General features: G+C 36.8%; 1 protein-coding gene across 2 annotated transcripts in view; it reads right to left on the bottom strand.

Moving 5' to 3' along the window:
• CBLB (Cbl proto-oncogene B) overlaps nt 1–25,206 on the bottom strand; it is a 134,232-nt gene that overhangs the window by 57,000 nt on the left and 52,026 nt on the right. For both annotated transcript variants that reach the window (XM_032680012.1, XM_032680013.1), the window contains exon 4: nt 9,640–9,786. In XM_032680012.1, the coding sequence (XP_032535903.1) occupies nt 9,640–9,786 (147 nt within the window). The remainder of the gene's footprint in view (nt 1–9,639; nt 9,787–25,206) is intronic.

A 25,206-nucleotide genomic window follows, 5' to 3' on the forward strand; every position in this document is an offset into this window, starting at 1 on the left:
CATAAATGACAAAATGGGAAGTTTAATAGATCTCAGCAGATACTTTCATCTGTGTATGAAAAACAGGAAACCACAAAGAGCTGAAGAGAGATACCACATCAGATGCCATTTAAGAAAGAATGCACATCAAATTTTCATTAGGGTAAAGAGAGAATGAAACACTGCACTAAACGCAGACAAAAAAACCCGAAAAAAATGTCAGTGCTTCTGTGGTATTACAGTTGCCTTACTTCAAGTGCCTACTGCTTATTTAGCTCCTGCAGCCCCGGCTCTGAAATGTTTTCTGCTTCTCTTTGTAAACCATCCTAAATGGCTACAGTACTGGGATCATGCTGAAACAGGGTTAGAAAAGTTTGTGGGCTTTTTGTTTGTTGGGTTTTGTTTGGGGGTTTTTGGTGGGTTTTTGGTATTTTTGGGGGGAGGGGGTGTTTGTTTTGTTGGGGTTTTTTAAGGGTTAAGACAATAACCCTTAAATAAAAAACAAGAGAGAATCTATCAGATAGTATTATAATCACACTACACCTTTAGAACTGGTTTTTCATGCCTTGCCCAAGACAGTTTCATAAAAACATGTTCGTTAGATGCAATTAATAAGTGGGATCTTCAGCTATCTATTCACTAACATCCTGCACCCCTAAAACCCCACGAGCAATAGAGGAAACAAACAAAAGTCTTCAGAAGAATGTTTTTATAGTTCTGTTTGCTAAGACTTTGGCTAAGACGGAAATCAGATGCTGCGAAATGAGTGACCAGCTAATGAAGTAACATCTAAGGTTATTTTGTGAGATTTCTCCAAGAACAAGTGTTTGAAATATTTAAAATTCACTAAATTCAGCAGATTTTTTTTTCCTGCAGCTTTGTGGAATAGGTCTTTCATTGTTTTTAAATAAAGGTAAGAATTGGTTGGTGAAACACGTTAACTCCTATTTCTCAACAGCTACTTTTGTAGAATTATCATTCCTAAGTAGTTTGAAACAGCACCAGCCAGGGATAATTTCTCCCCCAATGTCTCTCTCCAGTTTACATCTACATATTGCTGAGCTCTTTTGAGACCTTGCAGACTGCACACACTCTCTTGAAATGAGGGTGTTACTGAGTCTTCACAAGGTGAAGGTTTCTGCAACATCCTCTCCTCCAGCTCCTACATCAATGAAAGCCGGTGACCTTCCAGGCACCCTGAGAAACACCCTCCTCTGGCAGAGATCTGGGAGGGATCACACAGAGTGGTTCCCACGGTGACGAGGGGGTGAAAAGAGCCTTTAGTAGATGGTTGGCAAGTCGAGTTTCTGTTTGAATTAACATCTCACTGTTCTTGCTGTCTTGTGTTTTAGCGGATATTCAGCCTTTGAAGGCACCTGTTCGTTATTCAAATCTAAAGAGTTATTTTAATCATTTGGGGAGGTGGTAGGGACAGTGGGGAGGGAAGGAAACAGGACCAATCAAACCAAGGTTGAGATTGGGACTGTCCTAATTAATAGTACACTTAGATTGTTGTTTATATATTTATTTATATATCTAAAAAAACTGCCCTTATAGGAAGAAAAAAATTGAATCCTGTTCATAATGAAACACTGCCTGCTACAATCAGCTGCTGAACCATAGAAGGTATCTCTTATAAATATTTTCAGGGATCTTTCTCCTTGTAATATTTGCTGCATCGTGCCCAAATGACACCCTGCACTAGAGGTTGGCAGGTATTCTGCACATGCCTCATGCTATTAGGCTGACCTCTGGATACTTGTCTAGGAGGAGATGAGTCAGTCAGCTCTGCTACAGCTCATCAGAAAGATGTGATTTGACGTCTTGGTAACATTAGTTCTCTAAAGAATCAGGTTGAGGAAGTGCAGTTTCTGAATATTTTAGGTATTTCGTTGTAGTTATGTAAGCTATCTCTTGGAGTGCCCATGACTGACTCCAGTTGAGATAATGTTCTGGGGAGTCTCACATGAGAGGATGGTACTTTCTATCAGTTCGAAAAATCTTCAGAGATATTATACTAGAAGGAAACAAAAATATGAAGAAAGTAGAGATGGACAGGTTGTACAGCAGAAAAAGGACATGAAGGACCTTTTACAAGGAAAACCTAATTTTTACCTGCCAAGATTTTAGGAAGCTATTTATCCATACAGTGGTACTTTTACTGCCTTTCCTCCTCATTGGAGTAGAAATCTATGCCAATTTAAGGAAAGAAAACAAAATAAAACAAATGACCCTGAAAAATATTTCCTGAAGATGTTTCCCGTGTACCACTCAAAACAACAAAACTATCTGGATCTTGGTATTTACCTTGGGATTGTCTTCTTAAAGAGTCCTATCAAAAACCCTAAAATAAGCCATTTCTCCTGTCAAAAACTCTAAAATAAGCCATTTCTCCACAAGCCTCTCAAAATGACAATACTTCTCCCCCTTTCTTCTGCAATAGTAAAACTAGTAAGCAAATTTGAAGAATGATGAATTCAAAAGTGTTCTGATCCAAGTATAAGTGTTTTAAAAATACTATTACATAGAATGGTAACTATTTACTATTATTGTCACACATCAAAGCGAAGTATCACTCTATAATCTCAAATACAGTGTTTTAAACACCACCCACACAACCTCCATATGCTTAAAGGAAAACGATTAGTGTCTAGCACGTGATTTTTCAAGCAATTTGGCAGAGGAATTTAGGTCCTCTCTTCCCTCCTGCCCTGATCATGTGTACATAGGATTTTCTTAAACCTCCTGAATGCTGCTTACATTATTAAAAAGCAAAATACACTAAAATAAATCTGGAAAGAAAGCAAATATTTTCTGAGCGTGCAGAGTACAGCACTTGAGTAAAACTGCAGAGATGCAGCTACTCTGGAATGTCAAGTGACACTGCTTCCATTTGAACCAGAACAGACCACAAGAATGTCTAAGAAGGTAAACACAGTACCTGTATAACTTAAACTTACAGTGAACATTTTTGTCTGCAAGAGACTTTTTCAAATGTTGCCAGAAAACACAACATGAAAAGGCCATTACTGTATCCAGAGCAAACTCAAAAATATTCAAGCAAATACTGACCCAGATAGAAACAACATTCTTTGTAAGTCTGCAATGAGCAACGTGGATTTTGATTTATCAGCACTGAACAGAGCATTTTCTTAAGACTGCTGCTTCAGTTTTTAAGTGGGAGGCCACATGTTTTCACTGCTTCTGAACTGTAGAGCAAATAATTGACACACAGAAGGCTTGAGAAGTTCAATCCTAAGGGGGAAAAAAAGGAATTCTGCCATATTGTGCCAATACAGTCATTAAATAGTGACATCATTCAGAACAAATATAGATGACTCTAGCAAGAGAACAGAGAAGGTAAAAGAGAGAAAATGAGCCTTAAGGAATGAGGAAAATACATCACAAAAAAAATCCACTTCCAAAGCTGTGTAACAGGACATTGCTGGAGAGATAGCAAGCTCCTTAAGAGATGCAGAAGTCTGCATTTCCTGAGGTGTCCCCAACAGGATACACTTATCTATACACTTCCAAGTCTGATCTCTAACAACAAATCCAAAGCACATCACATTTTTGCACATGCTTTTATACTTAAAACACTGCCTCTCCTGCCTATCCATTGAGAATCTGTTCTCCTGTCTCACCATCTTGTGTGCCAAGTATTACAAGTTTCTTTTCTTTATCTTTTGTACATGCAATTCACCAAATTCTTAGCTACCCAGAATAGCTTGGAAGACTGTTGTCCTTCTCTGTTTTTTAATCCTATCTTACAACTTTTCATTGACTAGCTCTTCTCTATAATATTATCTGTCTTCTTATTCAAACTTGTTCATCTTGCATTTGTACGAAAAAGGGCTAGTGAGATTTATGTCTCACTAGCACCCAGGGAACAGTACCTTCTGTCTCTAGCTCAAGTTTAAACAAGCATATCAATAAGTTTATTTCCTGTGCTACTGATCAGCCGAGAAACGAATCGCACTCCAAATGCCCCGTTCCTGTTTACATCCTTCTCTTTAAAAGTTTCTGTTGCCAAAACACCTTCTTGATGGTGATGAAGACGACAGCATTTGGATCACTGCCTCTTCCACTTTAATCTCTCTTTGCCTTTGGCTTCCCTTTACACTTCAGTTCATACTCAGATTTGAAGCTCTCCAGGCCAGGACCAACTCTTCAGTCTGTAGTTTTACAGTGTTCAGGCAACACTTGGGCTCTTGGGCACTATCAGCAGCAAGAACAGAAAATCAAGTAATAAATTAAGGGGATTAACAAGGTGTTAAAATTTAGCTTATGTGAGGTCTCTCTAACTTGAAAACATTTAGCTGTCAGATAAGTTGTGCATTGTGGTCTGCCTGTTTTACTGCTGCTTCTCTGAACCCAAGCCACTGAGGCTATGACTGTTCTATCCTGAGCCAAAAAACACTGACCACAGCAGAACCACAAGTACTCAGAAGTTTAGAATATCAATTTGAAATACACTGTTTAAACTGCTACTGAGAAATCAATAGCCACAGTTTTTCAAAAATTCCAATAAAAAAGATAAATAATTTCAGGCCTCATCTGGAAAAAAGTATAGGAGCATTAAAATAGTAATGTTTTTGACCCTAGCAGTGAAAGAATTTCTATTTTCTCAGAAACTAAAAGGTGGGAGGAAATCAATTTGTCTGGCAACAATAACAGAAATGTTTCAAAATTTTTAAAGTTCCATAATGAGGAATAAAAGCTTAAAAGTTAAAATAAATGGCATTAACTACAGAGAATTGAAAATCTAAGAACACTGACATTTTGCCAGTGATTCATTCTGCAAGACAAAGACAGCCACAAATCACAAATTTCAATAGTTACCAAGCCCTGCATGACTTCAATGTAGCTTTCAAATTCAGAAGCTGAAAGATCTCTTAGGTCATCTCACCCACTCTCCTTTTCAGTTCAGGATTGCTCCCAGTGGTATTTTGCACATTTTTACTCAGAACAGAAAACTAGTAAAAGATGTAAGGTGCTATTAAAGTGAGTGAGGAATCAGGGGAAATTATCAAGCACTATACAGTAATAAAATATGGATAATGAAGATGCTATCAGATTACATTTTATATGCATATTTACAACCCATTGGGGGTTACTAAAGTATCTGTAAACAAATGTAACTGCTGATTACATGCCTTACAATTTCACAGTTCTGTTTAACATTACAGTTTAGCTGTACATTAACTAGCACTTGCTTAAACACAACTACTATGCTAAACCATGGGTAAAGATTCACTCCACTAAAACCACTTGCTCCAGTAATTGTACTCTAGCAATCAGGACAAATCCAAAAAATCACATCTTCTCAATTTCACTGTTTTCCTCCTTTTGACACTGCCAAGCTCTTTCTTGATATAGGTCTTAATCTAAAATCTTGACTTTAACTGCCATGGTGTAAAGCTTGTGTCAATTTATTCCTTAGTTCTTTTTCAGCCAGGTTCTTTATACACTTTAAGAGGTTCTCCTCTCATAGCCTGTGAAAATGCTAGACATAGCCTACTCCAGTCATTCAGCCTTCTGAATGACTCCTCACATATCCCCTTACTTGGAAACTTACTCTACTTTGCCCTTGCAGAGAAATCAATTCCTTCATTTTTTCCTTCTTCATATCGCTGTTATCGTCAGATCTCATCATCTCCCACCCCACACATTCCTAAACCGCACATTAATCTCTCCAGATCCTTACCAAACATCCTATAACTTCCAAGGTTTCCCTCTCTCCTCTGAAACTTGCAATACTGGAAAAACCTCACAGTTGTAAAGGTTCTGTTTGCTTCTTTTGCACTCTGCCTATGTGAGGGCTGATGATTACCCTTATCAATATATCTGTTGCTCTCACATAGCATTCTCTTCCAGAGAAGCTTTTCTAGTCACTGACATTATCTAGAAGTTTTGTAGAGGTGTACCAGGAATGTGAAAGTTTAGGAAGTATTTGCAGGCCAAAAATGTGTGATTATCTTTGCACGTTGCTCTGAGGGAGCCATTCAAATTGTTTGCTGAGTTCTACTTCTGTGTTTTCTACAACAATTAAAAGAGCAGCTTAAGTATGATCGAAGACTTGAAACAGCCTAGACATTTATTTTGCTCATGAGTTTGAAGCCATGCATATGTACACCTGACTAGCATTAAAAACAAAAAGGACTGCATCCTATGACACTTACTAATAACAGGATAAATAAACTTAATTACAGTTGCACAATTTTACAGAAAGTGCTCAGAAAGACAAATGTAACCAAAAAAATTAAAAGTTCCCCATTCAGTGGAGAACGGCAATGGATGAAATCAATCTATTTTTTTAAACTACAAACTGGAATCAGGAAAACTGTATCTTTTGGATTTTATTCCTCAGCAAATTACACATTTTGCTTTCTATAAATGGAACTGTAAGTCACATTTTAAAAAATAGAAAGCCAAACAGTCCACTTAAAAATACAAATGACTATCTATGAGCTTCTTGCTATTTAGAATATTTAAAATTAAAAAATAAAACAATTCAAATATTTCAGAAAGAATTCAGTACAGAAAATTGATTACATACAAGCTTCCAATTAATTGTGTTTAGAGACAGGAAGATCATTTTCACAATAATGCTATGTTGAAAAAAAAGCATAAATTAATTTAACAGTTCAAATTCCATCCTTCCTATCAGACCATCAGAATTATATCTTGTGCTGCAGTTTACCCATCAGAAGCCAAGATCCAACACAACTTACTTTTTATTTATGCTCTAATCTTGAGCTGCATTACTTAGTGCCCCCAAAGTAAGTGCTGCTTTTCACAAAAGAAGTGAAGAGTCCAGGCTTGCCCTGTAAAATAGAGATGCAGCCAGGGAACACACAGTATAATTCCTCTCTGTATTCCTTCACTGCACTGCATACCTAACTAGAGCTGGAGGTGTCAGATACCCCTAGGGGCCTACCTTTAGATAGCCAGGTTAGAAAAAGATTTTATCAGTTGTTTGCAAACTCCAAAATCTTTATGCAGGCTCTGCTTCTAGGGAAGTGATACTAGCATATTTGCAAACTAATTTGTCCTAACAGGTCCGTTGAAAAAGATGTGGCTTACAGGCATACCTGCCTATATTTCTAAATGGATTAGAAAATAATTAATGTTTAAAAAGCTTCAGGTATTTTGTTTAATAAAGAGATTAAACATAATGCCAAACAAACCTTTTTCTCATCTGTTTATTTGACATACATGTTGTTACATGTTTTACAGTTACTGAAGCACAATTAACTAAACCTGAGATAACTGCAAGGCTGCCAAGCACAGTCTATTGTTCACTGTTTAGAAGACAGGTAACTAAACTAGCTTTATTTATTAGAAAAGATCTGGGAACATCAGTGACAGTGGTTATTTACCTAGCCTGAAAGTAGAGCCCCTGACCAGAAAGAACTCAAAAAACTTCCAGGCTATACTACAAAACCAAGGTTACATATGTAATTAACTGCATGTTCCCAAACTGCCTGATTCCTAAACATTCCTGATTTTAACCAAAAAAAACCCAACAAAAAACCCAACCAAACAAAAAACCAACCGAACAGAAAACCCCAAACCAAACCAAACAAAAAATACACCACCCAAACATCCATGTGCTTGTCATATACAGGTGTACCCCCATGAAAAAAAACCAAACAAAAAACCCCAAACAAACAAAACCCAACAACATAAAAAATAAAATAAAACAAACAAAAAAAGCCCCCACAAAAACCCTATCAAAGTACACATAGGAGAATGGAGCAGATCAGAGGATTACTACTGAAAGTTCACATTTAAAGTTGCATTCTATACAGAAATTTGCACACGCAGGAAAAAACAAAGCCTAGAGAAGGCATGGCAAGAGCTCCAGGGCTCTGAAAAGTATTAGAAATAAGAGCTCCAGGGAATGAGTTAGGGAAAACAAGAGTCAAGTGTCAGCAAGAAAAAGACAAGGGTAGAGCAGAGTTGTTCAGATGAACCGATGCAGTTGAAAAATTCTTCTTACCAACCCTGTTGTGATAAAAACTAATATGTTACAGTATCCCACTGTCTGACACCTCAAGTTATCTCCCAGCGGAAACTGGCAGAACCATTGGAAGAAAAGCACTTGAATCTCCCACAGACAGTAGAAGTTAGTCAAGAAACTCAAAGAGGAACATGACAGTGAATAGGGGAGCTGAAGAAATTGGTTCAGACAAAACGACAGAAGTAGCAGCTTGAAGATGAGATCTGTAAATCCCAGTGACAGAAACGCAATTTGTGATCAAGATAGCTGATAAAGGTCATTCAAGGACAGAGCCCAACAGGAAAAGAGAAGGACCACAAAGAAATTTTCATTCTCAGAGTTGCTAAGCAAGGGGTAAAAAGAGAGGAAGAGAAAACAGACACAGTGAACAAACATGATCATTAGTCATTTTTTTCAAAGATCCTGTTTTTCTTTTTTTGACTGACATGTTTTTTAAAAGCCTCATCTGATAGAAAGCCCTACATGTCATGTAAGTTAATCCTTCAGAAGACTTTAGCTGAACTTTTGCAGATATTTTGAAAATGATATTCACAATAAAATGGGTCACACAAAACATGGTCAGATTCCTTTTGTCTAACAAAAAAGAAGACTGATATAGCAACTTAATCATACTCTAATATTATTTACACAGGAAAGAAACTTGTCAGAAGAATGAAATTACCAGACAACACTATTATGAAACCAGAAAGCAGAAAGCTAGCAGTAGGTGTGTTTAGACTAGCAAAAAAGACATGGAAGTGAAACTGTTGTAAATTCACACTGAAAAGAACTGATTTGCAAAAGTGCCAATCTACTACGCTGGTATTCTAAATAAAGCATGTAAGACTTGTTTTAAAGAGCTGCTCATGCTCAGAAAATGCAACAGATTACTGCAGGAATTGTTCTGCCTACATTGTGCAAGAAGTCAGACCTGATGACCATAATGACTGCTCTATTATAATATAAAATACACAAACATCCTGCCTCTGGCATTCCTCTTATGCCACTGTTGTAAACATTCCATATGATAAAGTGAACAAGCTACACATTTTGTATTAGCCTATATGTGTATTATAAATTAAACTTCTTTTTCCAGAAACAAACCAAGAATGCAACATCTGCCTACTTCTACATTTTCACTATTGCATTTGCTATATGGATTGACTCACATATCCACGCTCCACACATTTCATTCCACTAAATACTGTAGTAGTTAGAAAAGTTAAAGATGGGATAAGGAAACATACTGTCCATGAAACTAATATCAAAATCCTAATTCAGACTTTAGAGCTTTTATTTGTAGGATAAATATGTGATACGAAAGGACATGATTTGCTCTATACTTTGTGGAAGCAAAGTATTATCTTCACCAGAGAGTGGAACAAATCAACTTTGTGCAATAAGACTGAGCATAAGTACCCTTGACAGAACTGCCCATATGTTTTTATTCATCCTTAAGTGAATTACAATACTGAAAAAAAAATTTATAACAATGAATGTAGCCATTTCAGCTAATATAAAGACTTGTATGAGAAATTACCTTTAAAACGTCCACTGACATACTTAGAACCATTATTCGGGTTTTTGAAAAGTTCATTACTTTTCATGCTTATGAGTAGAAAGAATTGAGGGTTTGGTAAACTGTTACTACTTACTTCTCTCCAAAGAATTTCCTCCAGAAATCTGCAGCATCAGCTTTGGTGATACGGAAGTTATCACCCTGGAACTGGCCATTTGGAAAAATAGCCTTGATTTCTGCTAGCATGTGGCTGAAGATGAGAGACAGCTTTGTCAAGTTTCTCCTGTGGATACAACAGAGGGGAAAAAAAAAATCACATCAAATCCTTAGAACTGAATAAGTTTAATCAATCTTTCAGTATTTCATATATTCTGCATATTTTTGTAATAATCACTGCGTGACACAAGAAAAACACTGAGGTTTCAACTGAAAACACAAAGAAACACAAAGCAGTAGTTTGTGTTTCCATGTGCTTCTGAGGATGTATTTATCATAAGTCTTCATGAATATAAAGTCATTTCTTTGGCAACAGAACAGATTTGAGTTCTCAACTGCATATTCAGATACCTTTCTTGTGCATTAAGCTTGTGTGTTTCTATTTCCTTTCATCATTGCAGAAACAAGAATTTACACTAATTAGGCAGTAAATACATTAAAAAACCCTCAACCAAGCAAATAAAAACAAAAAAAACCAATCAAAAACATGCACTCAAAAAATTCAAATTACAGTCTTGTATGTGACATCAAACCTATTTCAGTCCAGGTTTCTAGAAATATAAACACAGCACAAAACTAGATTTACTCCCTTGTCCTATGACAGTTTTAATCTTTTTTTTCTTTCCAGCTTTCTCTAACTCCACCTACTTCCCATTCTCCTTTTAAATGTTCTCCCTTTAGTTAAAACTTGCTTTTAGTTTTCGATAGTGTGTTAGAAACAAAATCCAGCTTCTTTGCTATCAGCTCAGTTACATAAGCTTTCTAGACTTGTATCAGTTAATTAAAAATTATTTAGTATTTTTAACACAGAAATCCCATTTAGTATAACGCAAAGAACCCAGAATCCTTAAATACAAATCATCCTTTTGTATGGAAAAAATCTGTGGGAGATGGTGAGGAGACGAGAGAGAAGGACAAAGCAAACTTTATGAGAATTTATGCCTGGAGAATCTTTAGATGTTCCTTGCAGTAAAAAAAGGGTATTTCCCAGCTAATACATGAAAAAGACATTACACAGGAGACTGAAGGATTTGTATTCTTTTAATGGAGTATTTTACTGAGTTAGAAGTGGTGTATGTATGTCAAGCCCATTCTCTTTCACCATCTCAGATACTACTTAATGCCTCAAACAATTTAATGAAAAACACATTAAAATGCATATCAATCATATAACTTACAGACTGCTTAAAGACAATATTTAAATAAATTCAAATTTATAAATTCCTAATCACATGGACAGATTAAGATAGACTGTTTTACATGTGTACACCAAATAACTTTCAGAATGCTAAGAATCTCAAAAACAGTTGAACATATTTCCTGGGATCTTCCTAAAAGAACACTCAATTTAGCACTGAAGCAGTAATTATTTCAACTAAATCTGAAAACTTACAACAGAAATTCCTGTGGAAGCTGTGTTGCAGATTTTATTATAGGTTTTACTACCAAGAAAATAATGATAAAGATCGCTGTTTTGAAAACATAAGTAATTTAAAACAAACAAAGCAACCCCTGATGAATACACTCTCCCTCCCCTCAAGATTAAGAATGCTTGCAGGGCTAATTCATTCAGAGTCCTTTAATTCCTCCAGTATAATCAGATGTCTGTAATTATGATGCTCAAGAACTCCTTATTTTCTGGATTTGTTCCTTGCTATCCCCCTTCCTATTTCCTTTGTACTTTAATTAAACACACGTGTTCTTTATTATTTTACTCCTCAGAACTCAAGCCTGATGCAAAGGAGCAAGCAACAGCTATTTTAATGTGGCTTCCTCAGCCTGCCCTAAACCCAAGATTAAACAAGAAGCTTTCTGTACTCAGGACAGATGGGAACATGACTCAGTGCAAGTTTGAACAGAGCTCTGCCTTGACTGGTACAATTAATGCTCTACATTAACGTACTGTGCTGCAGGGGTTCTTTTCAGGTACAAATTCACCCAGTGGGACTCATGAGCCCTGTAGTGAATTAAGGGATGAAGTCACAAAGAGGTGCCATCTGGGGCACTTCCTTGCCCAGGGGGAAACATGTGTGTCTGTATGCACATGTCTGTGCAGATGCACTGCCTGTTAGGTACAGTACATGACCAGAACCAACAGCTGGTAGGATCTGGACAGCAAATGAACAGTATAGAGAAGCATCCAAATGGTTCTATCTAAATCACAAAGCCTGTTCCTTCCCTCTTCGAACGGCACCAGTCACTAAGTGCATCAATACACTTTTGTTTCATCATACAAGATCATAAAGAAAGGAAAAAAAGTAAAATTATTTTTTGTTTGCATTTGTATAAACAAGAAAAAATGTTTTAATATCAGACCAAGATACCTTCTTTTTATCTGACTGCAAAAGTGAAACTTGAAACCAACTAGAGCCTTATCTGTGCTTGAACATATATTGCAGCATGTACACACAGCAGAAAATGGCACATTCTTGATAATTTATAGGCAGGGTATCTGGTTTTTTTCTCCCTAACTTTAATTCTTACTCTATCAGATGATTATCTCAAGTCCTTCTTTGGTATCAAATAGCCATGATAAATCATGTCTTAATTTTTCACTTATATATTGTTTTCTTTAGAACAGCAAAGCACATAATGAACCATTTTGGCTTAGATATGCTTATGTGATACCATATCTCAGTACCTTCTTGAGACAAAGATACAAAGCTCAGCGATTTCAGACGTGATTTTCAAGAATTATACAAGGCACAGAGATGATGCCATTGGGGTAGGTCAGTGACTCTCCCTGTCCATGCATTTCACTTGTCTGAAGATGTCTATCCATTTCAGCACATGTACTTTTGAGGTCTTGGGGAGGGGCTTTCCTAGGACACCTCAGGAAGCACATACCGCACTTTATCCATTTGGCAGTCTGTGCAGCCCCGTTTTTCAAGTTAGGATGACTCCCTTCTTTCCCCCCATATGAAGGACGAAGCAATGTCAAAAATTTTCTATCTTATTTTCCATTCATAAGTGTAAGACAAGGTATTTAAGTCCCATTTATTTGAAAAAAAAAAAAACAAACCAACGACAAACCTAAAACAATCAGCTTTGGCATTTTGGTGAAGAATTCTAACAGAAGTCAAAGAACTGTTCAATCTGAGCACCTATTTTAGATTTCAGTCCTACCACCAAGCTGTAATGAAACCAATCTTGATCACCTCAGTCTGTATCTCTTGCAGTAACAAAGGTTTTTCCTCTGGTCACAGTAAAGTCTGATGAAGTGGCAAAGGGACAACAGTACTGACAGGCCAGTGTCACAGAAGAGCTGAGCAGATAGATATGTGCTCCTGAGAGACCCTTTGACTCACTAGATTCCAGCAACTGAGAGATATCTTAAGAGATCACCTTGGAGCTACAGTTCAAAAAAGTGACATCCAAATTATAGAGAAACAATGGCTTTAGGGTCTCAGCAGCCAGCCTTCAGAGTCTAAAATTTTAATATAATTTCACTGGCAACCGGGAGCAAGTTAGAGGTTGAATTTCTTTCCTTAGCTGTGCTAGGCCTGGAACAGAGCATAGAAATCTCCTTTTTTTCTGTAGAGAATGGATTTTATGCTGATGAGAAAAACCTTTTCTTTCCAAAATTAAAAATAAGCAACACTGCTTTATACCAAAGTGAACCGAGATGATGTTTCTCCACAATGTAATAGCTACTGTAGTAAAATACAAGAATATTTTCACACTAAATGATGCTATATTAACTGCATTTTATGTAACACAGTGATCTCTTCCATATTACTTGCAACATACTCAGCACCTTGTAGTTGGTATTTTTCCTAGGATTCATGCTTAGATTTTGTTACCTTTGTTTTGCCAAGTCAAACTGATGCCATACAGTTCAAACCCCTCGTAGAATTTTACTTCTGAACTATCATTTTTTCAGTCAGAGTCTATGATTTGGTGACAAACCTGCTTGCACATGACAGATCTACTGAAGAACCAACATGGTTTAAATCAACCCCAGAACACGAGATACAAAAACTAAAACCTGAATTTTTATTTAGTATAAACTTGTAAAAGTCTACTAAGTCAGTAAAGATCTTTTGTCTAATCAGAAGATGTATTTTTTTAATTACAAAATTAATGTGTCTTTCTTTTGGAGTTACACCTAATCAGTAAGATTTCTAAAATTCAGACAGTAAAGTCTGAAAACAAGAATTTTGAGTTTAGTCACTACTCAGTAGATTTTTATATTCTGAATCAATTTTCTCTTCAAACGCAGGGAGAGGGTTAGGATGCAAAGATTTAATAACTGAAGGACTTTTCAAAGACCAGTCACACGCAGTTTGAAAACAGGGTTTAATAATGGAAACATTACAACATCCCAGCCACACCAGAGCAGCAGCACCTAGTGAAAGGCCTGAAGCAGTCCTACCTTCCTGGATCTGCTAAACAGGAAAGTGAAGCACAATCAGCATTCAATAAGACAGATAAGTTTTGTCTGTGTCAATTTTATAATCACTGTATGGAAGTTAATTTTACTTGTTGGAAGGCAATATGGTCCAGCAAATAGGACTGCACAAGGAATCAGGCAGTGTCACTTCCCTTCTGTCACTGGCCTGAATTATGAGGTGGGAGGAACACCTGAGTCCAGGCTGTACTGCCTCCGTACGTGGATGAACAGAGCATGATGCTCAGAGAGGTCCAAATTTGGAGAGTTCCAAATATGCAGCCTATACACAAATATACAAAGTAAAGTGCTCTCCCTGATCCTTCAGAATTACTGGATTCCACAGACAGTCACCAAGACAAAGTCATTTTAGCAATACATACTTGTAATTCACACAACTTCAAAATGCATAAACCTATTTACATGCTACAAGGGTCTATCATTTCTACTTTCATGTCTGTATATTACTATGACCACAAAAAAAATTATTTTACAATATTTCTAGGAAAAACATAGTCTGGAAGAAAAGTCTGACTGCACAACTTTGCAGTTATTTATGTCATTCCAAAAATTAGGTTATTGTTGGATTTCCCTCTTCATTGCTCTAGTAAGTCCTTAATCTTTCCGCATCCACATAGATATACTTTGTCAAATAACCACCTGCTGTAATAAACAAAACTTTCCAAGATCATAATACATAACTCAATCATCTGGCACAGAAAAACAGTCTTTAGAGCTAGAATAAAATCCATTTGACAGCTAAAAATATTTCCAGATAGGTCTGACACAAACGTACACCAAACTATCACTAAACAACACATAATTCCCCTCTATTTCTTATTTAGAATAATTATACAAAGACACTTCTGTTAGCTGGCAAAACTGCAAATCATAACTGCTTAGGAACCAAGATAAAACAAAGTCTGAAATGTGAATTTCATAAAGTGAATTTTTTATTTTAACTTCTAAAAAATCCATCCCCACCAAATATTAAAGCTTCAAAATCCAAAGCATATGTACAGAGGTCATTTCACATAATTAGCTATATTCAGAACAGCTTTCTGATTCTTATGCTCAAGTTGTGGTAGAATTCAAAGACCTTACAAAATACATGTTACTAATCCAAAGGAACAGAATAGAGTCTTTTGATTCAGGTACAAAGGAGAGAAGCAGAGACCCATGTTCTGAGCTCTGTCCCTCTGCTCTCCAAAGTTCAGAATTTATGTTTTCTGACCTAGGTTTCCACTGCGTGAAAACAAAAAAACCTTTCCAAATTACTTCCCATTTTTATTTTGCCACCATGAGGAAAAACATAGCTGCCCATAAAGCCCCTTGACATATTATACTTCTGCCATTAATTATTATTATGCATTAAGTCCAGGAGAAATCACAGAACAGAAAAAATTCTGAAGAAATATGTGAAGTTTTGAAGATCTCTAGGAGACATAGGAACATGACTAACAATCATATATGCTGCTAGCAGCTCACTCTTGAGAATCCAGTATAGCCCTGACTCATTTATCCCTCTTCCTTCTCCAGAACTTCCCCTTCCACACACAGGAAACAAAGGAAAAAGAAGTAGCAAAAAAAAGAAAAAACATCACAAACCCCTCCCAACTACTTCTCCCCCCAAAACAACAACAAATCAAAACCAACAACAAAACAAACACACAAACCAACCCTCAAAAAACCTCCCCAACACTTCTTTAGAAACCTACAGGTGTAGAATACAGCCAGACAATGGAGCACTAACAATGGAGCGCTCCTTAACACTTCAGAGGAAACAAAGGAAACTAAAGGTTCCTGTCAACATGCTTGCACAGAAAAAACTGCCTACCGTCCTTTTTGGCAATCAGCTCGACTCCGCTTCTGTGCCATGATTATTTTTAAAAGCTATATAAAGACAGGGTATTGTTCAGGTTCAGGGACCAAAGTATATGAGCCTATTCTTGGGATAAAATATCCTTGGGACTAAGAATAATCATGAGCTCTGTTTCCTACTTGTGCTGCTGACTCATGGAAGGAACACATACAACTAACTTAACTTCGCCGTGCTTTAGTATGTCTCATCTCTAAGTCCCCTCCCCCTAAACAAAACCTAAGAAACTGCCTTAAACATGGTGAGGTTCAGCTAATAATTAAGTTTATTATATGTTAAATATGAAAAACAAGTATAAAATTGTAAGAAACTAGCTGGAGGCAACTACTACTTTTCCTTGAATCCTGGAGAAGTTGAGCTTATTGTGTGTAGGAAAGCAGTATCCTTCCTTCAATTCCCCTCCTCTCATCTACAGATTGAAGGAGTATTGTGTATCTCTATTCCAGCTGTGCTATTCACAATGGATACCTAAAGGAAGAAATGTCAGACTTTGGGTAAAATTTGGGCAAGGATGTTTGGAAAAACAAAGAGAGTTGATCACAATGTCAGCTTGAATTTTCCTACATCTTTCCCTATACTTAAAAATCATTTTACATTGATACACCAACTTCCACCACCTTCCTTTTGTTCCCATATTTTAAAGACCAGAAGAGTATCAAAATGGAGAAAGGCAATGCTTAGAAGAATTCAAGAATTCATTCCATCTTTTGAAACTGCTTATCAGCTGCCACTGCTTCTACAGTAGATATTTGCTGCCCTATTTATGCAAAAATAAAGAATGAACTTAATATACAATATAATATTGTATAATATACAATATACTTAATATACAATTGTATCTTTACTATACAATATAGTAAAGAATATAGAATATAAATACAAAGGATGGAAAATGGCTAGAGTTTCTCCCAGTCTATGACACTCTCTACAGACTGATAAGTCTGCTTTTTCATTCATGAATTGGCACGCCAATAGACCACCACTATCTCCTAAGCAAAGTTCTATCCAAGGATTACATTTGCTTTTTGATAAACAAATGCTCCATACAGCAGCAGTCATGAACAGCTCTCGTCAGCTGGGTTTTACAGCCCAAGTTTTGAAAATTTCACTACTTCCAGTTTTGTCCAAGGGACAGTTATCCACACACATAAATGTCTCAACGTACTCCTAAAGCATTTTAATTTCTTTCCTCACTAGTACTCCTGTATGTGAGGTAACAAATATATCCATGAAATGAAAATGTAAGCAGTGCTAGCAGGAATAAGAAATACAAGAAATACAGTCTGCATAAAGCTTAATGCGAGCCATCAAAAATGGAAAAAGGTGTGTTGACAAGCTAAAGATCTAGTAGTTTTCCCCATAAATAGTTATTATCTGTAATTACTTATGCAAAAAGGACAGGGGTTACCCCAAAAAAAGCCTCTAGAGAATGCTACTCTCAGAAAGAAATTTGCATAAAACTGATCTGAATATTTACAAGCATATTTTGTGAAGGACAGTCAATCCTATGACATTTTAAGTAGCCACATAAACTAAGAGTTAACAAATTTATTGATTTTACTGCTGAAACTTTTAATTGAGCTACTAGATCATCCTCACAAAATACATTATTCAAAATACTTAATCTGACATGCACAGAGATTTAAAAGAAGAGCTAGACACTGGTCGTTCAGTTTTATTTACTACTTTTTAACAGTCAGTTGCTTTTGCACTGTGGTCCCACTCATCAGTACCAACCTGTTGTTCAAGCCCTGTTCTGCTTCCTCCATCCTCCTCCTATAGACATCTTTGTCTGCCAAGATCCAATGCTATTAACTGAACACCAACTTAAGTGTAAAGTCAAACATCTGTATGTACAAATGAAATTACAGATGTCGCAGAATTCCTCAGGCACAACAGTGAACCCTGTCTTTGAGAAGCTGAATTAAGTCACTGAATACACAAATATGTAAAACTTTTTAAAAAACATGAGTGAAGTAATATGAAACAAGGAAGACATAATTAGCATCTTTTCATCATCTTCCAAAGCTTTCTTCAAGTGGAAGGAATATTCAAAAGAACACGTGGTCAAAACAAGCAGTCTTAAAGGTATAGGGGTGGTTGGTATAATTTTTTAGTACCTGATTAGGCCAGCAAAGGTCTTGAATTGCATTGCCAAGTGAGATCACTCCTTGTAACTCATATTATCCATGTACTAGAAGTATAACTGATAGTACCAACAGGTGTTAATATTTCCCCATATAATCATCACCCTCTTAACTCCTGTACAGATTACTTGGTTTGGAGATTATCCATGCCATGGATAGAGCACTACGGTGCCAGGCTAAGCAAAGCTGTATGCAGAAAGGGACACTGCTATACATGGAGCAACTCAAGTGACTGGAAGGGATAGGAGACTGAGTTTGGCACAAATCCTGCCACAGCCAACGCAGAAGCCCAAAGGCCAAGGAGGGCACAAGGAGGTACTGACGTGACTAAATCCTTTATCCGCTTGACAGTAATCTAGCATGAGCAAAGGAAAGTGGTTTAGTGTTGTGTCACGCTTCATCTAGTCTGCCGTCATGCAAGAACTCAGGAAACTCAGTGGTTGTGAGGTGCTAATACCAACAAAGCATGTGTGCCACACAGAACCTTGAGTACATCTCTTCGCATGCCCCTCTGCCTCCTCTTTGAGCAGCAAACAACGGATTATGTTGCACTTTAAGTGGTTGTGGTATGCTATTTTCCTACACAGCAATAGTCCAGAACATGTACTGCAGGTTTGTTCTTTTAGAATTTTCTACTTAGACTCTATTACCCCACCTTAAAAGATGCTGTTACGATGTTTTCTAAGTAAAATAAACTAAAAAGAGACACCATAGTAATGAGGATCCCAATACAAATTCAAAACCTACTGAATTCTGCAACAGTATGGTTCCTTATGAAGACAAATTTTTCTGATTGTTAAGAGGGTTAATCCAAAATTTTTCAGGCTTATGCTCTCATCATACTCAATGACTGTGGAAAAAATCTGCAACACAATTCAGCCATTTCCGAAAGCAGGACTGGTAATCTTTTTTGCTGACATTAAAAAGTTTTGGCAAAGTAATATGCATATATGCCTTTTTTCATACACATAATTCTCAAACTCCAATTCTGATATTTAACAGAAAATGGTCTTTGGATCATATATGCCTCCCAACAATCTTGGGAAAATTTACACGAGTTTGGTAAAACGATGAAATTGAGGGAAATCTTGTCCAAGAGTGCCCAAAAGTAAATTCAAAATTCTCAGCTCCTAATCCTCAACTCACATTGTCAACTAAACGACAGTTTAGTATCTGATTTAGATACAGTTAACTAAACTACACATGAAACACTGGCAGACAACAACTTGGTTTGAGCTAGCCTGCAGCTGTGGAACACAACTCTAACTCTTAAGTAGAGGGTAGGATAAGAGGGTAGGATAAGAAAATTCTTCTCCATTTCTCTCAGTGAAGCCCACACCAAACTCAGAAAGGAAGACAAGCTGTTTGATTCAAGAGCAAAGAAGACAGAAGCTAGAGAAGGGAGATAGAAAGAAATAGATGGTAACAGAACTCAAGAGAAACTTGATTTAAAAGGTATAATAATGCAGAGCAGCATAGGAAAGCCCATGAGAAAAGGTCAGCACTTTAGAGAAGAGTCTGAATGGCATGAAAAAGTTAAACTATAAGGAGATGTATCAGACACCAGGAACAAATGTATGTATTTTACAGTTGCTAAGTGAACATCTATCCTGTTCATTCAGGCCTACCCAGGCAACAGTGCCATGGAATAAAGAAAATCTCATACTCTATTTAGAGACAGTCACAATGTACAAATCCAATGGGGACCCGATCATGGTCACACACAGAATCTTATTCCTGGCAATCCTTTTGATATCTTACCTTTCCAGTTTTAATTTGGTTTCATGAGTCGCAAGAAGTGTAATAGTATTTTTAGTGATCAGATTATCTTTTGATATAGATAACTAATTTGAATGGAAATTTTAAAATAGTAGCATTTATTTTCATTCATTATAGAGTGTACAGAAGTATCAAACTGTTGTATTTTTTTCAGATTGTTTTTAAAAGTGCCATAACCTCCAGTAGTGCCTATTACCTGCTGTGTCACATGGGATTTCCACTGAATGCAAGTTAACAATATTGCAAGTCAGCAAGCTGTTCCACCATTCCTAAGACTGGCCAAAAGGGAATTTTCCTGGTTGAGCTGCTTCTGAGACTTGATCAAGAGACAATACTCAGCTGCACATTTCGCCCTAGAACTCAACTTTTTCTTAAGTCCTTGGATCTTACTTTTTGAGACTCTTGTACGTAATTTCTTCTATGTATTTGTTCTGTTGCAGTGGTAGGAGTCCCTCATTAAAAGCAGAACTCATTTTTTTACAAAAACAAACCTTCTTCATGCCATGTATCTTCCTGTCAAAAATATCATCATTAAACAAGTAAATGAACTCTCCAACACTACATATTTTAACAAATATATTTTTTTCAAAGACCTTCAAATATATAAAAATAAGAATTTTGACCCTAAGCCCTGAAATGAGATTTCATGTAGGCAGATATGCATTACAGCATTCTAAGCATTGTCATTAAAGCATTCTAAGAGTATTTTAGGTATTTTACATGAAAACATGGTGTTTATCAAAATGGAAATCCAAGTGAGATACATAACCCACCAAAATATAATAATCAGCCTTCAAACCACATCTCAACTTATTGAATTCCTATCAAATATAAAATAAAAATTTCCATTTTCTCAGATGCACTTTAATCAAATTCACCTGAAACCATTCACTGAAAATGATTTAAACATTACTTAGTGCTGAGATGCAGCTTGTTTGCAACATTCAGATAACAAAAATCTGCGTCGCATAGCTAAGCAGTGTCACAGAAATGCATATGGCACAGAAGAATACAAAATAAGATATATGAAGTACTGAAACTGTATGTGGGTCTCAGAACAATCACTGTGGTTTTATTTATTGAGAGAATGTAAAGTGACTTTCACTGGGAGAAGAAAGCTACTATCTCTGGCCAGAACAGTAAACAACACAAATCTACCCTATTCCCTTTCATATATACCCTGAGGCAATCAGCCTCCTGTCCTCTCAAATATCAGGCCACATCTAACCCATTTAAAACCAGATACATTGCTGCCACATTGTGTTAGGAACTTTATCTGTAGAGAATTTGCAAGGAAAGAAATATCAAATACTTGGTTCCAAATTGCTACTTGAAATAGTTTCCTGATGCTATATGTACTTACAGCCCATGAGGATCAGGTCAGTGGATATCTAACAGGACAATTAGGAACAATCTGGCACCAGCTGGGATTACAGTACAGACCTTGGGAAAAGTCTAATAGATTTCCTCTTTACAACAAGATGTGTGATTTCATACCAAGTAGAAAAGAAACAGAACTGGCTGAAATATTTGAATGAGTAATTTGGACAGGGTAAAGGCAGGCACTAAAAAAACCCAAGGATATAGTTAGACAGGGAGGCGTATTTTTCACGAAAACTGAGGCAGAATCTTTACCTTCAGGAAGTACTGATGTCAAATTTCCAAACAGAAGCTGTTCGTACAAATCAAAATAAAGCCTTTTGCTTCTTCATTCCTTATCCCCCAAGAGAAGCAAAGGAAGAGAATAAAATAAAAAAGATTGAAAAGTTCTTCGCAAAAAATAACTTTCCTTTTTTTGGTCTAAAGTACAGTAACCAATGAAGACATTTATATCCTGAATATAAATTTTTTCCCCCTTTCAACATTAATAAGCTTATTCTATTTCAAGGACTACATTTATGAACATGGGTCATGCCCCACTGCTTTCAACTAGTGGCAGTATTTTCATATACGGACACCTCAATATGAGAGACAATCAAATGTTTTAAAGAAAGCTGCATAGTCATGACCTAATGAAGTGAATAAATAATTGGTGTAAAAAAACCTGGAAGCAGAGGGCAGGTATTAAGGGCTTCTGCTCGGCATGGAGGGAAGTACCACCTGAGTTATGCAGGGATCTGCTCTCCTCAGCACATTCGTGGGAAAGCAGTGAGCAGCAAGGCAAACAAGTCTGCAAATTTCATTAAGAGATTCAAAGGCTATAAGGCTGACAAAAAACTGCAAATAGCTGCAGAGTGACTGAACTACAAAAATGAAGCTCAACATATGAGAAGGTAAAACCATGTATCTGAAAAAATAATCTTGTCCTGATGTACAAAAGGTCAGGCTCTGAGCTGTCCATTGCCTCTCAGAAGCAAAACTTTTAATTATGATGGGTAATTCCATGACAACATCTGCTCAGTGCTCATCAGCAATAAAAACCCAGATCAAATATTATGAATTATTAGAAAAAGAACAGAGAACAAAATAGAAAACAATTATACCACCATATGGAATCGAAGTCACCTCTTACCAAACCAAATACGTAAGAGATAGATCGAAAGACAACAAGGATTATCAAAAGAAAGAAATGTCTACAAACTGAGGAGGAACTGAGTATGCTGGGACTCTCCACCTTGTGTGAGTAACCCTGATATATGTCTGTAAATTTCAAGTGGCATAAGGAAGATGGATGAGGACTGACAGTAACTAGAACATCTAATGAAGCTGACAGGAAGCAAGCTCAAAAAATCCCTGATCCTCATTAGTTGTTGCGTAAGGATACTTTGGAGGCAAGTTTAAATAGATTTGAGAGGAAACTGGGAAAACACCGGGAAGAGCAGCTTCAGTGAAGGTTACTGGAGTAACAAAACACAACAGGTTCAGGAAATCCCTTAGTTAAAAATGGCCAAAGGCTGGGAGAGTACTAGGGAAATGAACTAAATTTTTAAACTAAATTTTTAATTATTATATTTATATATAGATTATTACAGTTATTAAACTAAATTTTTTAACTAAATGTTTGCCCTATTTATTCTTCCTTAGGTATCCTCCTCATCCTCACCACAGAAGACAAGAATTACTATACTGATTCAGATCTGGGTCTGTCTTAAAAACAAAACAAGGTACTTAAGAACTTGGTTTATAGGGTACCCCCCCATGTTCTTAAGTTCACTTATTTCACTCATTCAATTTGATTGCACAGAACTTTTAATATCTTATTGCTCATAAACCAACTTCAGATGCCTTGGTGAATGGAAGCACCCTACAAATTGACAATCACTCTTTTTCACCACCATAATTGAGACTGAAAAGTTGAAGTTGCCCAAAAGGCAGCCTGTATCACAAGTGCAGCTGTGTTCCACCAGGAAGGTGGCCTGGCAAGATCTAGCAGTAGGAAAAGGCAGGTGATGGTGCAATATTGCATGAGGCAAAGACTGAGAGAAGTACCAGGGCTGATGAGAAGCAGAGCCCTAATCTGTGCTTTAAAATGACAGATGCAACAAGAATCAAGAAGGGCACTTGCCAACCCTGGAGAAGTGAGTAGTGTTAAGAGAGCTGATGGTTAAGTTGAATCACAGATGTCTTCAAAGACAGTCGGCTTCAACAGTGAGAGCCAATTAAGATAGCATTCCTAAAATGAGATGAAGAGGTTCATAAAGGGCAAGAGTCCAAACAGGATAAGAAAAGGTTACTACACCACAGCTGGAGTGGAAACACTCAAATTCGAAACAACAATGCGAAAATCTCTGTTTTACTCACTGCTAAATTTTATCACATGCAAGCTATTGGAACAACACACATGAATAGAATCACAACTGGAAATAAAACACGCTAAAATTCCTTCTGGTAAAAACAGCTTTTAAGGCATGAAGGTTCTAACAGTCACACCCAATTTTTATTCCCCTGAGATTAAACACTTGTGCAGTTTTGCCTAGCAATACAGTTCACTTTGCTACTGGTAAAAGTAAAAACTTTATGTGATTATGGGTTCCTGGAACTATCAACCAACCTCTGAAAACAAATCGCTTTCAAACAGGAATGTAAAACTGAAGACAACAGTATTCTCTCAAACACCGAAGCATTCCAACTCCTGCTTGTAAGAATAGCAAGTAAGAACAGCACACACAACTTGAAACAAACAAAAATCTCAGGCTACTAAGAAATCCAGCTGTAAATTTGTACTCGCTTTTTCATGAATCCTCCTTAAAATCACTACATTATATATTCTGGCAAATTCTCACCACCTGAAAATACTTATATTAAGATAATATGAAATGGTATATACTATCTTTAGTGTCCTTTAGTTTGTGGACCCAATATTTCAATTCCTCTAATTACTTGAAAGCTGTAGCTAAATTTAAATATATATACATTCTTAAGAACTACTGGGCTAAAATATTCACAGTCAAAGACATATTTCCACTTCTGTTTTTTCAGACAGTCATCCTGGGATAGGAAAGAAGCACTAACTCCCAACATATATCATGTATTTAATTATCCTTTTATACTATTATTAATAAGACAACTGTTTATATCTGAAGTGATATCCCATCTCTGGGAAGGTCAGAGCACCAGCTACCATGGCAGGTGGCCTGCTGAGGTCTGGCACAGTTTGAAATATCCTTGGTCAAAGAGCTTCACTTGATGTGGTGTATTTGGTGTTGGAAACCACTTCCACCCACACCAGCAGTTTTTATCCCATGTAAGAGACATCTGACATGTACTGGCTGCCATAAATACTATTGTTGTTATAGGTCATATCTGAGTTACTATAACAAATACTTGTGATCAATAGCTATCATATGATCTTAACAGTCAAACAAATTACAAGTCCTCTATCAACTAAAAACTGAAAAAAAATCATTATCAAAATAAGAACTATTACAGCTAACTATAAGAGTTAATATTGAAGAAGCTTGTGCAGCCAATTTTAAAAACATCTCAATCTGTATCAGAAAAAAGACAGTGTTCTTGAGAGTTTTTGTGCCCCAAGTCCCTGCACAGCCTGCCCTGTCCCTGGACAGCTTCCCAGAAAAAGCAACACCCTGTAGACCAGTTTCCACCAGAAGTCCCACAGTACTTCTTCACTCCTCCTATTCCCTAATGGCTGAAAGTAAATTTTTCTTCTAGCTCCCAGAGAAAAGAGAGGAAAGACCGTGGCAGACAGACAGGAAAGGGGAAACTGAGAAGGCAGAGGCCGAATAGTTTTCCTGGGGCTTCTTGCTTCCCACCCACCAAGCCACATTCCACTGCCCCACAAGGGAGAGACCCCTCTTTAGCACAGGAGATAAAGCAGTATCTGACATAGAG

The sequence above is a fragment of the Chiroxiphia lanceolata genome, chromosome 2, assembly GCF_009829145.1.
Source record: "Chiroxiphia lanceolata isolate bChiLan1 chromosome 2, bChiLan1.pri, whole genome shotgun sequence".
Lineage (NCBI taxonomy): Eukaryota > Metazoa > Chordata > Aves > Passeriformes > Pipridae > Chiroxiphia > Chiroxiphia lanceolata.